General features: G+C 46.5%; 2 protein-coding genes across 2 annotated transcripts; both read right to left on the bottom strand.

Moving 5' to 3' along the window:
- Positions 1 to 39: 39 nt before the first annotated feature.
- On the bottom strand, positions 40 to 4592 carry LOC125545404 (protein NRT1/ PTR FAMILY 5.10). The gene is made up of 4 exons (XM_048709325.2): positions 4413 to 4592; positions 4106 to 4326; positions 1622 to 2112; positions 40 to 1503 (listed from the first exon to the last, which is right to left on the bottom strand). The coding sequence occupies exons 1-4, from the start codon at positions 4525 to 4527 to the stop codon at positions 681 to 683; spliced, it is 1650 nt and encodes a 549-aa protein (XP_048565282.1). The 5' UTR covers positions 4528 to 4592; the 3' UTR covers positions 40 to 680.
- A 5235-nt stretch (positions 4593 to 9827) lies between these two features.
- LOC125545405 (protein NRT1/ PTR FAMILY 5.10) lies at positions 9828 to 14455 on the bottom strand. The gene is made up of 4 exons (XM_048709330.2): positions 14290 to 14455; positions 13955 to 14172; positions 10874 to 11364; positions 9828 to 10800 (listed from the first exon to the last, which is right to left on the bottom strand). The coding sequence occupies exons 1-4, from the start codon at positions 14360 to 14362 to the stop codon at positions 10011 to 10013; spliced, it is 1572 nt and encodes a 523-aa protein (XP_048565287.1). The 5' UTR covers positions 14363 to 14455; the 3' UTR covers positions 9828 to 10010.
- Positions 14456 to 15530: the final 1075 nt, after the last annotated feature.

Below are 15530 nucleotides of genomic sequence, written 5' to 3'. Positions count from 1 at the left end.
TCGGAGCGTTGCCACTCCACTACCCAAAACAGATAAGAATAATCAGCAAACATCATCCGCACAAAACGTGCAAAGCACCAGAACCATGACGGGAACAGTTTCCTACACAACTATTCCAGGTCGCTCGGCCGTCCAGTCGATCAGCTGGAAAACCCAGGTTCCTACCTGTGATTCTCTGGACTCACCGTTGAGTACTGAGTGCAGCATTTACCACTGTACTGAACAGAAGAGTCGACACAGCATTTCGCACTGTACTGGAACAGTTGTGCGACATTGGAGAAACTGTATTTTTCAAAAGTCTCAATGCAATAATTCTTTGTATGCTGCAGACCTCACAGATTGAATCGACAGGCCGTATGCAAACTAATATCTCACCTCAGGACGTTGGCGCGCAGGGAAAACTTCCCTGCAGAAATTCTCATTGGATCTGGCAGTGTAATTGTTGAGGGATCTAGCGCTGATTTTGTCCGGCCGGCTGAAGCAGCAGCGTCCAAGCATGCCTGATCATTCGCCTCAGCTTACTGTGGTGACTTTACCTATTTACGAAGAATGTCCTATTATATATGTACAACAGCCTAAAGCAAAGCTTCAGCCCATCTTCCAGATTCATGGACTTTGAAAAGGCTATGGGCGGCAACCCATGGATTTCAGGACTCAGTTGCCAGTCCCTTCGCATACCATCATTCTGCTGAAATGCCCTTTCTCTTGTGGACATACACTTGTGAAAAGTAAAGAAAAGCAGCCAACCCGAGAACACTGAGCACGGCCAGAAGCCAGTAGAAGTAATCGAGATGACCTCGGTTTAGATTGTCCGAGAACCAACTATCTCCGCTGTTGCTGGTTACCCAGTCGATCGCGTACACCAGAATGCTACTGCCGAAGCTCCCGGCCCCGAGTATGCTCAGGTATAAGGCAAGGCCCATGCTGCGCAGATCCTCAGGCACTTGGTCGTAGAAGAATTCTTGCAGGCCGACCACTGTGAACATGTCCGCCAGACCGGCCAGGACAAACTGGGGTACCATCCACCAAAAGCTCATCGGAATGGTCGCTTCAGGTTTGTCCACTAGGACATATTCTCTGGCTATCCTGAGCCTTCTCATCTCCACGAGGGCCGCGACAACCATCAAGATCACGGAGATGGCTAGTCCAGTTCCAATCCTTTGCAAGGGTGTGATACCACTGGGGTTCTTTGAGTATTTTCTGGCTAGTGGAACGAGTATCTGGTCATATATAGGAATTGAGATGATGATTGACATGCTGATCAGGCTTTGTAGGGCAGCAGCTGGTACCTGTAGGCTACCTACCCGCCTATCTAGTGTACTTGCTTGTTTAGTGAACATCGTGGTCCACTGGGCAAAAACAACTGCATAGATCAGGCAGGTTGCCCCTATCGGAAACAACTTAAGCACTGACTTGGCTTCATCAGGGAAACATATCATTTCTGCATTATCCTTGGCTCCGCTGGATGTCGATGTTGGCATGCAGTCAGAATCATCGGTTGATCTGCCAATCAAAATCACAGTGTGCACGCACACACCAAACAGAGAAGAATAAAGTCAGTGTTTCTGAACAAAGAACTCCATACAGTGATACGAAGTTTCAGAATTTAGAATAAACTTACCTCAAACACCATGATGCATGCCAGGTTCTAATTAATGATAAAAGGTATCTGCGAACCTCTCCAAATAGACTTCCATCACTTCTTACAGGGTAAAAGCGGTAAGTCCTGGTCCCAAGCCAGAAAACCGCAAGAGACAGAGACATGACGACGCACGGGATTCCAAACCCATACTGCCAGCTTATGTTCTCTTGAATGTAATTCAAGATTGAAACTGTAACAAGAGTGCCTCCATAAGTCCCAAAATACCACCAGTTGAAGAAGGAACTTCTCGAGGCATATTCTTCAGGGTCATTCTCATCAAATTGGTCTGCCCCAAATGCTTGCACACAAGGTTTGTGCCCACCTTGAGCAAAGGCCACCATATAGAGGGAGATGTAGAAAAAAGGTAAATGAGCAGTCGAAGTTGAGTATAGAGCGGAATCCATGCAGTCTCCAAGTTGTGCTGGTAGTTGTGTCGCAAGAATTGATGATAGTGTGAGCATGCCCAGGCCCTGGATGGTGGATTTAATTCCATGAAAGAAGTATTTTAGCACAGTGATGCATAGTGTGTCAATTAAATAATTTTCCAAGTAGACTACAAAAAGGGGGGAAATTCCAGGCTATTACATGGAGGAAAGAAAACGTCAAGCAGGTACTATGATGCCTGAGTAAGTATTGCAGAATTTTCTTTGAGGAAGAATAGTAGGTTGCCTACTGTATGTATTTTTATATTTTGTAAAATGTCCAAAATTTACAGGATATGTACAGGGAAAAGGAAGCGCGGGGGGGGGGGGGGGGGGGGGGGGAATCCTAGTTTAAGTCCCAAGGCCTCTAAAAACACAGATTACAAAAGGCTTCAACCCAGGATTGAAGACCTGAAAGGGATTTCTTCCTGGCTCTATGTGCTAACAGGGATATTTCTGCTTTGAACTTGAACCTGCATCTATAGAGGATTGGTGAAATTCTGTTGAAAATAAAGTTGTTAGTAATCCAGATTGCCCAACTGATCAACATGATAATTTCCATGGCAAATGGTAGCTGAATTATCTGCCTTAGGTCTGCAATTATGTTCTAAATATCCATGTTTTGAGGAGGCCGTTCTGTTAATGAATTTGTGAAGGTGTTTGATCAGTAGACAACCATTTTGCACCCTCGGGTTCGGGACAGCTAGCCCTCCTTGGCTCTTTGGCTTACAAACAAGATACCAGGCAGCAAGAGGTGGATTTTTCTTTGGGAGATCCTCATGCCTCCATAAGCAATGCCTCATGTACTTATCCAGCTCATCAATAACCCATTGGTAGTTTTTAGGGACCTGAGATGAAATATAAGTAGAGATGAAAGCACAGAGTTCACAACTTGAAGTTTACTTCCATAGCTTAGATGGTGAGCACAACTAAGGAGGCATAGAGAACTCCTTCCTGGGTTTGGTGGTGCTCAAGGAGAGGCCAAGGTAAGTGAATGGCAAGGACCCTGTCACCAGATATAGTGATGGGAATGGTATTGGACTTGGCATACGTAACTCAGTCTAGTTGCCAAAGCAAATTTTCTAGGACAAAAATTCCTAAGGAATTCTAGTTCCATAAACTCTTTCTTAGTTTCCTGGAAGCAAATAATGGAGTGAAAAAAAAGGAGCAACCAGATTCCTAACTTTTATTGTAAATATGCACCCATTTATCACTGGAATTTTTACCTCTAATGTTCCAATCTAAGATATTCCAATGCTATTTATTTAGCCATGGGGGAAAAGGAGGAGGCACTAAACCACCCAAACCGTACGCTGGGGATCAGGAAAAACAGTGCTGGATCAATAAAGTGCAGGCTTGAGAGAGACCAGGCCGGCTCAATGATGGCAGGTAAGGAAAAAAGCAACACAAATGGAAGCCAGGCCATGAGAGACTTCTTAATGCCACTTATTATATAACTGGGGAATCCAAGGCAAAGATAAAGGCCATACACCAAAAACAAGATTTGCTAGAGAACTGTTACAGCATAATCTGCACTTGATCATGAGCCCGCAACTCTGCATACCCAAACTCGCCCTGCACTTTATTACTTCTTGTACATCTTCTAAGCTGGTTCAACAACAGCTTTTTAGGAGGCCTTCTTCTTCTTGCTAGTTTGTGAAGCAGACCACAAGACCATCACTCTTAGTAACACGCTCACTAGAATGCGCTCCTATGTTTTATGAGATTGCGCACGAATTCTTTGAAGGAGTGTAGAGTCCCAAGAGATCCATTCTTGTACCAGGCTACGTACTCTATTCCAGAACTCCAGACGTTTCTTTTTGCGATATCTATTCTGTATGCCAAATTAGCACCGGCAAAAAGGTTCGACTTACAATTGGCAAAGTCAATGTCAACTATAGCTTTAACTTTTCCAGATTTTAAATCATCCAAAAGTACCAAGTATCAGGTGCTCGGCCTCAATCAGCAGCTGGATGATCCAGACCGCACGCTACTCGCTGCGACCACGTGAGACCAGAGCACATCAGTATGGCACACATACCAGGATGTAGAGCAGAGAGGCGCAGACTACGGTCCGGTAACGGCCGAGCCAGGAATCGGCGACGGCGGCCACGCCGAGCAGCGGCAGCAGGAGCGCGACGCCGTTCCAGGCGTTGATGGTCGCGGCGGCCGACGCCGTGGACTGCCCTAGCGGTCCGGTGAGGTAGGCGATGAGGTTCCCTGAGATGCCGGTGTAGGCGAACCGCTCCGAGATCTCCACGCCTGCGATACCGACGGCAAGCGGGTCAAAGAGGATCGAGGCTGGGAGGGCATGGCTGATTGATTGCCTTGCTGGTGCTTCGCGGTACCGATGATGAAGAACGCGGCGGGCCACCGGCCGGAGGTGAGGCGGGAGACTGGGCGGCCGAGGTGGTCCACGGCGGCTGCCGGCTGGGGCAGCAGGGGATCCGCCGTGGCGTCCATGGACGTCCACCTGTTCCCCTCCTCTCCACTGGCCGAGGTCGTCCGGTTGCTTTGACCCCCCCCCCCCCCCCCCCTTTTTTTAGGAAAACTGTTGACCTCACTTTGCTGCGAGGGCGCAATGGATAATATCTTTCCCTAAATTTCCATACAGCAGAAAGAACTAAGTGACACTTTTTTTTGAATTGTTTTAATTGCTTACCACATGTCTCACATGAACTAAGTGACACTTTTTTAAAAAAAGATCTGATTTTTTTTTTTGAAAAAACTTTCGATCTTCATCAATTGTCAACGTAGTACAAAGAACATTAGGAGTAAAATTTACATCCAGGTCCGTAGACCACCTAGCGACGGCTACAATCACTGGAGCGAGCTGAAGCTGCGCCGCCGTCATCACCCATCCCTCGTCGGAGCCAGGCAAACATTGTTGTAGTAGACAGTCGGGAAGTCGCCGTGCTAAGAACCCTAGGACCAGCGCACTAGAACAACAACTTACCCCCCTCCCTCCTCCCCCCCCCCCCCCCCCCGACGAAGAGAAGTGTAGGTCGAAAGGATCCAACCTTCAGACACGCGGACGTAGACGAACGAAGACCGGATCGAGTCGGATCCACCGAAGACAAACGCCGATCGGATCCCACGAGATCCGTCGAAGACAAACCTCCACACGCCTTCTAACAACGCTTGAAACATCACCAGGACAAGGGCTAGGCCGGGGGACCTTATTCCATATTCAAGAAGCCACCACCGCCTCATCTTCTTCAACATGGCATAAACCCTAACAAAACTTAGAAAAAAGGCTAAAAAGGATTAGATCTACTATAAAGTTCATTAAAAGTACAATGCTCAACAAAATACTCCCTTCATGTCTTAAAAGAAAGCATGCACTTTTTTCTTCTTCTGAAAATAAGGGTACAAAGTTTGTAGCAAAGGATTATCAAGACTATGACACCAAATTCGTATCATTAGATACATCATATCTTATGCTCCCTCCTATCTGAATTAACTGACACGACCTTTATACAATGTAAAATACATATTGTTTAGAGGATGCGTCAATTAATTCAAATTGGAGGGCGTATATGTTTAAGCTTGTAGTTGTTGATGATTTTTCGTACAAATCTGATCATAATCTGCATCATTTGACTTAAGACAAAAATATAAGCCTTGTTTTCAGAGACAAAGTGAGTAAAAACAAAAATGAGGGACTAGAACCATCGCCACCGACGTGTCGTTGTTGTCGCTCCCCTACAGGAGTCAGCCTGGCCTTCTCGATGAAAACCGAAAAGTCTTTCTGCACATGCCAATGCTGACTAGTGCCATGTAGCCATTGCGTCGAACCCCTAAATCCGTACAGAACGCTTGGCACCAGATCTTGCGCATCATGTACACATGAAGAAAACCCTAACCTCACCGACCAACAAGCTGACATAAATATATGTCAGAGCTCTATTGACTTCGTCTAGACAAACAAACTCGAGGAGGATCAGAGCCCAAAATCCAACTCAACGAAGAAGCGCATCATCCGTCCGAGCACCACCCTTGCGAGGACTAAAAAATCCTAAACTAAACTAGTAGACGGAGGCGAGGCACCGGCGCAACCTTGAGGGGAAGAGTTTGCCCTAGATGTGGCTTATCCGCTTATGATGGGAAGGCAAGGAAGTAGGTTCTACAGTGTATATTGCTTGATTGATTCCTGGATTGTTTTTAATTCAATGACACTATAATACTTTTATTATCAAATTTCATAAAAAATGTTGTCCAACATAAAAAATCGTGCATACACGACTTCCAAAATCTAATGGCATTTGTATTGTGTTTATAGAAAAATATCTAACTACGTTAGCAATTCTAAGCATTGTTAACCCATAACTACATGGTATTCATATTTTTATGGGAAGCCTCATGACACATTTTATTGATTGGAAACAATATATAGTTACATTGTTTGCAAGAACATCAAGAGTAAAATCCGAGGGATGTGTGTGTGTGGGGGGGGGGGGGGGGGGGGGCTCAGCTTGACAAGAAGTTGATACCACTCCGTCGGCATGACTGTTTAATGTGTGCACCAGCATATTAGTCACATGATCAAAATCCTAAGATAAAAATTAGATTCTTCATAGATAGTTGTTGTCGGACCTGTTGTTTTCATAATTGGACATACCTTCAACTTCAGTAGGTCTAGGGGAGGAAGAGAAGAAAAATCAACTATTTCACCTCGTGTCATAATAACCATTGTTTTCAGGTTTCAAGGCACAAGTGTAGTGGAGATGTCTTTCATTTAATAAGAAGCCACCGTAAAGCAGACGAAAGAAGGCATTTAAGGGACACTTACTCTAATTAAATTTGATGTGCCATGGTCTAGTACACAAATATGGAAGTTGCACGTAGTTGCTAGATTCGAAGACAATACAAAAGTTAGCCTTATGGAAGTTACTTGTCATGACAAACATGTAGAAGGAAAAATCACAGGAGCATGCAGGGGTCGAGGCACACATATTATCAGCTGTGCTCGGCCGCAGCATTGCTTCGCGATCCGCAAAGTCATTCAATTTCGCATGAGGGCACACCAAGTTTTAGTTTCTGAAAGTTGTGACTTTTGTCGTTTGTTGTATCAAGTTCCAACGGTTAAAACTTGAAGAAGTTTTAAAAACTCGTCAAAATGTATTCAAAATAGGTTTTATTTCAAAGCCCTTGTCACAAGAAACATGAATATGAAAACGGCGCTAAATTTGGACGTTCAATTCAAAAGATACAGAGATTGAAAATTGAAAGCCAAAAGAAAAAATGGGGTTGGTGCCCCCGCCCTTGTGTGCGTGAAATCTCCTTCCATATGTAGAAGTACAATATGAGGGAAATGATGAATAAGCATGAGCTGGCAGGATGGACTTCGAAAAGGCGGACATCATGATTGGGCTGATATATATCTATTGAGCAAGTTAGTTTGTCTTAGATATCCTTACAAAGTTTGTCTTAGATATCCTTACAAAATTATATGGCTCTTAGACAAAAAGCCCAGACAACGGGATTTTTCTAAGGGCACTAAGGCGGTCAAAAGCAAAAATTAGATAACGGGATATGGATATGCGTGGGTCCCGTAGATGCCTCGATGTTCTTACTCCAACCATTGGTTCTCTTAATCCTTCCTTCCTCTCATATTTATTGGCAGGGCCTAGCATCAAGGTTCAAAATATCAGACATTGGGTTCTTGCCAGTTTGGCTTCGACATATCGGATGATATGTGATACGTCTCCAACGTATCTACTTTTCCAAACACCTTTGCTCTTATTTTGGACTCTAACTTGTATGATTTGAATGGAACTAACCCGGACTGACGTTGTTTTCAGCAGAATTATCATGGTGTTATTTATGTGCAGGAGCAAACGTTCTCGGAATGACCTGAAATTTCACGGAGCCACTTTTCAGAAAATAAGAAAAATATCTACAAAAGATGAAGGCCAGGAGACCCACCACCTTGCCACGAGGATGGGGGCGCGCCCCCTACCTCGTGGGGCCCCTGTTGCGTCTCCGACTCCAACGCCAATTCCATATATTGAGTTTCGGGGAGAAAAAAATCAGAGAGAAGAAATTATCGCGTTTTACGATATGGAGCCGCCGCCAAGCCCTAAAACCTCTCGGGAGGGCTGATCTGGAGTCCGTTCGGGGCTCCGGAGAGGGGAATCCGTCGCCATCGTCATCATCAACCATCCTCCATCATCAATTTCATGATACTCACCGCCGTGCGTGAGTAATTCCATCGTAGGCTTGCTGGACGATGATGGGTTGGATGGGATCTATCATGTGATCGAGTTAATTTTGTTAGCGTTTGATCCCTAGTGTCCACTATGTTCTGAGATTGATGTTGCTATGACTTTGCTATGCTTAATGCTTGTCACTAGGGCCCGAGTGCCATGATTTCAGATCTGAACCTATTATCTTTTCATCAATATATGAGTGTTCTTAATCCTATCTTGCAAGTCTATAGTCACCTATTATGTGTTATGGTCCGTTAACCCCGAAGTGACAGTAATCGGGATACTTACCGTTGATGACCGTAGTTTGAGGAGTTCATGTATTCACTATGTGTTAATGCTTTGTTCCGGTTCTCTATTAAAAGGAGGCCTTAATATCCCTTAGTTTCCGTAAGGACCCCGCTGCCACGGGAGGGTAGGACAAAAGATGTCATGCAAGTTCTTTTCCATAAGCATGTATGACTATATTTGGAATACATGCCTACATTATATCAACGAACTGGAGCTAGTTCTGTGTCACCCTAGGTTATGACTGTTACATGATGAACCGCATCCGGCATAATTCTCTATCACTGATCCATTGCCTACGAGTTTTCCATATATTATTCTTCGCTTATTTATTTTTCCGTTGCTATTGCTATCATCACTACAAAATACCAAAAACACTACTTTTACCACTGTTATCTTTTGCTACCGTTACCACTACTATCATATTACTTCGCTACTAATTACTTTGCTGCAGATATTAAGTTTCCAGGTGTGGTTGAATTGACAACTCAGCTACTAATACTTGAGAATATTCTTTGGCTCCCCTTGTGTCAAATCAACAAATTTGGGTTGAATACTCTACCCTCGAAAACCGTTGCGATCCCCTATACTTGTGGGTTATCAATATGTCAATATATTGGAGAGAATGTATGTGAATTGTTTTCATTATTCTTGTTCAAAACATGTCGTTTTTTTGCGGGGGCAAACCATTTTAGTAAAACAAAATATTTGATGTCAATGCTCTGACATAACAAATTTAGACTCTACTTTTATTAACTTCTTAATCAAGAAAGTCCTTAAGAGAGATTCACAAAATCCTTAATCTAAAATAAAAAAATACGTTATATATGCTTTTCTACAAAATATTAAGCATGACTTTGATAATATGATGAAGTGGTAAATACATAATTGTATTTTCGTTACTTTCTGATAAAGAATTATTGTCATCTACATATCGGTCTATATCAGTGGCCATATCGGCCAAATATATGCCATATCGGTGGATATTTCAATACATGTCAGATGATACATGTAAAAATGATATTTACAAAATGATATTCGTGTTTACATCGCCAGATCTCCCAAACCAATAAATATGCCCATATATTGGTCGTATCGGCCTATATTTAAAAGGTTGTGTCTAGCGTTTATTGTGGTCTTCTTGATTTGGGAGCGTTGATGCTTCTGTTCTTCGGTTCCTCCCTTTTGTGTCGCTCGGTTTGAACCAGGGCCGATAGATGCTTGACAAGCTTTGATTTTTCCCATTTCATCTCGTGTAATGTAATGTACAGCACAAAGATAAAATTAATTTTTGATCATCATATGTTATGAGTTTCTTCATAACTGGAGGCTTATACATATATGCATCTATATATATCGACAATGCACTGTAGGAAGGTGTTTGTAGCGCACTGCAGAGTGCAGCTTTCTATGCCACTGGACACCGTTGTGCATCCAGTTGTTGATGCCCTAATGGAGGGCGACTGGCTGCTCAGAATTCTTCCGGTACACATACCGGTTTGCAAAATACAAGAACACGACCACCTCCAAGGCGCTGAGGCCAGCCAAGATCCAGTAGAAGTAATCGAGGTGCGCGCGGTTGAGGTTGTCGGCGAACCAGCTCTCTCCCCCGCCCCTCGTCGTGGCCCAGTCGACCGCCCACACGAGCATGCCGCTGGCGTAGCTCCCCACGCCGAAGATGCTCAGGCACAGGGCCAGCCCCACGCTGCGGAGCCCGTCGGGCACCTGGTCGTAGAAGAACTCCTCCAGCCCGATGAAGCAGAACACCTCTGTGAAGCCCACCAGGACGTACTGCGGCACCAGCCACCACAGGCTCATCGGCACCGCCACGTCGGGCCGGTCGAGCAGGCCGGCGTCAGCGGCCACGCGGAGGCGCTTGGCTTCCACGAGCGCCGCGACGGCCATGGTGACGCAGGACATGACCATGCCGGCGCCGATGCGCTGGAGCATGGTGACTCCCGCTGGGTGCCTGGTGAGGCGCCTCGCGAGGGGCACGAGGGCGCGGTCGTAGACGGGGACCAGCGCGATGTAGGTGAAGCTCACGAAGCTCTGAAGCGCCGCGGGCGGCACGACGAGGCCCGTGGCCGCGCCCAGGCGCCTGTCCATCGTGCTGCCCTGCTTGGTGAACAGGGTGGAGACCTGCGAGGTGGCCGCGGCGATGACTATGCTTGACAACCAGATAGGAAGCAGCTTAATGAGGAACCCTTTGCCGTCCACATCTTGGTCCGTCGCCAAAAGCCTGCACAAGTAAAAACATCCGCCATTACTCACTACTATGACACCATCTCTCTGTCACGTCAATTTGCACTCACCGTTGTGTGTCAGTGGTGGCATTGTTGGTTCCAAATGTGAGCTTCTTGGTGAGGTGCGCCAAGGAACTGCTGTCCACGGGCTGCTCTACACGGTAAGTCCTCGTGCCGAGCAAGAAGACGACGAGGTACACCACCATGGTGGCCCAGCACACGGCGAACCCCTCCGTCCAGCCGACATTCTCCTCGATGTAGGTGACCACGATCGCCGCGATGGCGTAGCCCCACGATATGGAGAAGTGAAACCAGTTGAAGTAGGAGCTCCGGGACGCACCGACGCTGGGATCGAACTGGTCCGCGCCCAAAGCCTCCGAACATGGCATGTGGAAGCCCTGCGCCAGTGCTAGCAGGTAGATCGCGGTGTAGAAGAAGGCGAGCCGGGCAGGCGATGATGCCGAGGGCAGCGGCGAGCAGGTGCTGCCTGTGCTGTGGCAGCCGGCAGGATGAGGTTGCGGCGTTTGCAGCATGGATGAGACCGTCAGCATTCCCAAGCTCTGCTCATCATCAACATTAGTAACGGGATGTAAAGTAGGGTGTGGTTAGGTGTCAGTCAACTAAGAGATTTAACAAAATCTCACTCAAGTGACATATAGTATATAAGAAGAAAACAATGCATAAATCTTCACACAAGCTCGAACGAATATAGCATCGACTGAGACATAACCAATTAGCAAAACTGTATAAAAGTATGCACATGAAAGCATTACAGAGGGGTCTTCATTTTAATTGGGAATATTTATTTATTCAAAAAAATCCAAAAAAAATGAAAAAAATAATCTTGAATGTTCAAAACACATGTGTCCACAATCCCTAAAAGTTCAAGTCCAAAATTAAAATATACATGGAGAAACAAAAAATAGAAGTCCCCGTGTGAATAGTGTCATTTTTTCCATCAGCCTTTTTTGACACCATTCATCCTTTTTCTCTTAATGTGTATTTTGAATTTTGATCTGAACTTTTTGGGGATAGTAGAAATATATTTTGTGAACATTAAAAAAACTAAGAAATTTTCAACAAATGTAAAAAATTTGTAACGTGGTATCACGTGATACATGGTATCGTAGGATATTTTCACCTTGGATACTAGCCCTTTCTCGAAATCACTAGCAGCAGCAGAAATGCACGGACTGCCGGACTGATGTTCTTTTGAATTTGTGCATGTAAAACCTAAGCATATTTGCCTCCTTTTGGTTGTGATCGGAGATGCGATTCGGCGGGTGTGATCCGACGCATTGTGTGGTTCAGCATAGATTTGAATTTGAATTTGCTGACGGACAGAATGCGGCTAACGTTGGATGGCTACCTCCTGTATCCGTGTTCGCGGACTGGTCACCCCTGTCCACGGACGGATGCGGGAGGTTTTTACCGGGTTGCCGTTGAAGATGCCCTAAAAATGGTATATTGATAATTGAAAAAATATTATACTTTTATGTAAACTTGGTGGAACTTCAGAAAGTTAAACTTCAAATAAAATTAATATGTGAAGTAAAATAGAGTGCTATAACAGAATTTTTTTGTTTTATCTTTTTTTCGGCAATCTTATCTTTTATTTGAAGAGATTGCATGTTACCCAGAGTATCTGCTCTTGGACTCACATGCTCCCGTATAAATAGTAAAATCGAGAAAAGGGTTATTTTTTTAAAAAAAATCTATTTTTCTTACAAACAGTGAGGAAAGTTTTGGGCGTTTGGATAGTTTCATCATGAAATCACAATCATGGAAGTCATGGGGAAAAAATGATACTCCAAAAATTCCGAACACATTTCGGAGCACTGCTTTTTTGTTTGGCTGCGACTTCTACGAATGTGATTTCATCTTGGAACTTTGCAAGCACTCGAACATTCCTTAGTATTTGCCACACAAAAATCAGAATGTTTTGAATTTATTTTTCATTTGTTTTTACTGTTGTGCTCGAACTGAGAAGGACACTTTGGCATGTTACTCTCTTACAAACAGTACAGATAAAGTAGAGTGTGGTTTCTCACAAAAAAAAAGAGTAGACTACGGCAACCAAAAATCTTATCTTTTATTTTTAACGGAGAATCTTACGTTTTATCTGACGACCAATATGGCAACCAAGAACCATCGTTTAGAGAAAATTAAAATTTATGTACTCCCTTCATCCCAAAACGTAAGAACATCTTACATTTTGGACGGAGGGAGTATCTATTTATTTTTTTCTATTTTAGCTACATATCAGTCGATTGATTTTCACAATTAGGTCGGTCGATTTTTGAACGGAAGAAAGAGGAAGGGCCTCGCCGGAGCTAAAGAAGGGGCTCACAAGTCATCACCCCATTATCTATCTTAGGGTTCAGAGTGATGGCGTGGTGGGGCAGCGGCGGGGCTTCGCCGAAGAAAAAACTCGACACGGGAAGGGGAGGGTGGCTAGAGGGATGACCGGGGGCGATGAAAGACCGGTGGTGGAGTGGTTCAGGTAAGGGCGGGACGGCGAGGCGGTCGTGGGAGCGCCACCGGCCGCAGGAGGCGGCGGTAGCTGGCTGCGGGGAGAAAGTAGATGTGCGGGAGGTTGAAAAAAAGGCTATGTCCGTTGATTTCGCATCTGACGTTCACAAAATTGATTGACCCCAAGAGAAATTTTCAGCTGACTCACGAGATCCAGCCACGCCCAATTCTGTACGGACGGGACCAGCTTGGCTCCTAGCGCTGGAGTATCTCAGAATGACAGCAGCAGTACGCATCACATCACATGGATGTGTCATCTGTCGGTTGCCTTCTGGTTACTTCCCCGCTAACCCCGCGGTCTGGAACCTCAACGAGATGGTCGATCCAGACATTTCTCGGTTGTGTGCCAAGGATAGGCGACGATGCATCAATTCGCCGACGGCAATTGAAGCAGACCTTTTGCCGTGGCTGGATGGCAACTCCAAAAGGTTTCGCATAGTACTGACACACGCCCCAGAATGAAGTCTTGGCGAAATTCTACGGTGGAGCAAATCATTGTCACCTCCGCCGCGCGACCGCCTACCGCGCAATAATGGCAAGGGAATCAAGGCGCGGCATGGATGATGCTCTAAAGATGCTCGGAACAGGGGAGGGGGCGAAGTTTGTGCTAGCACTGACCAGCAGGTAGAGCACGCCGGCTATCAGGACGGCGCGGTACCGGCCGAGGCGCGAGTCGGCGGCGAGCGCGCCGACGAGCGGCAGCACCAGCACGGTCCCGGACCAGGCGTTCACGCCGGCGGCGGCGGCCGCCGTGGACATGCCCAGCGGGCCGGTCAGGTACGTGATCAGGTTGCCCCCCACGCCGGTGAACCCGATGCGCTCCAAGAACCCGACGGCTGCACGCAGGCACGGCGCACAGATGGTTAGTTCAGGCTTTTAAACACATATTAAGCGAGAGACGTTTAGGACGAAACAAATTAGCTCGCACGGCGGGGAATGATCGGCGAGATTACCGACGATGAAGAGCGCGGCGCGCCAGCCGCCGCGGCGGCCGTCGCGACGTGGGAGTGGCTCGCCCGACTCCATCGCTTCGCGCCTTGGCGCTCTGGCCGGAGGTGGTGCCGGTGCGTGATCTATTCAGTGTGTGCCTTCTGCTGGTGGACCTGCAGGTTACAGCTGCCCTGGGCGGTACTTATTACACTACTACCATCCACGTGTCTCTCGTGATGGAGAAGGGGCCTGTCTAAATCGATGGAATTAATAACTGCCCCACTATTATTGTGACTTTGTGAGTGTGGATCAAGGCATGTCTCTCCGTGAAATCAAGTGTGAGATGCAGATCGGTTGGCTTCTCACTTTTCAGGGGCGAGATGCAGATTGCACTCCGGTCGTCTCGTCGAGTCTACATTACAGGCTCGCATTTGTTGGTGTAGACGTATCTCGCTTGGAAAAATACAGGAAACCGAGCACCTCCAAAGCAGCAGAAGAGCTTCCTGATCAGCAGTCTTTTAGCTGACTGTTCAGAGAACGCTTTTGTTTGAATAAAGCTCTAAATTCCTCGCAAAAAAAAAGCCGGTTGAGGTTGTCCGAGAACCAGCTCTCCCCCTCGTGCTCCTCGTCGCACAGTCAACCGCCGAGACGAGCGTGCCGCTGGTGTAGCTCCTCACGCCCGCGATGCTCAGGCGAGCCCGACGCTCCGTGGCGCGCCGGGCACTTAGTCGTAGGAGAACTCCTCGAAGCCGACGATGGTGAACTCGTTGGCGAAGCCGATCGATCAGCACCAACTGCGGCGCAGCTACCTGCCGGCGGTCGACCAGGCCGGCGTCCCTGGCCGAGCGGAGGCGCACGGCTTCCACCAGCGCCGCCACAGCCATGGCGACGGACGCTATGGCCATGCCGACGCCGATGCGCCGGAGCATCATGATTGGGGTCCCGCTCGTGGACCGGACCGCACCGTGCCGGAGAAGGAAGGCCCGCCCAAAATTTGTGACCGGTCTGGTTAGTGAAATCAGTCCGAAAGAACATCCGGTCTGGTCCGGATTTTAACTGGTCGGCTCGATGGGACCGAAAAAACTACTCTCCTAGCATGCGAACCAACCTGTATTTTGATGTTCATGGTTAGAGGGATTGTGGCATTTATTTCTGGATTCCTGGTTAGAGGGCTTGTAATATACTATTTCTTTGTTTATATTTGAGTAATAGAGTTGTGTTGTGATATTATATCGTGAGTCACTGATCTTGATCATGCATGCTG

Source organism: Triticum urartu, chromosome 3A (genome assembly GCF_056163025.1).
Source record: "Triticum urartu cultivar PI428250 chromosome 3A, HENAU_Tu73, whole genome shotgun sequence".
NCBI lineage: Eukaryota > Viridiplantae > Streptophyta > Magnoliopsida > Poales > Poaceae > Triticum > Triticum urartu.
Note: the sequence above shows the minus strand (reverse complement) of the source record. Positions and strands in the feature narration are given on the sequence as shown.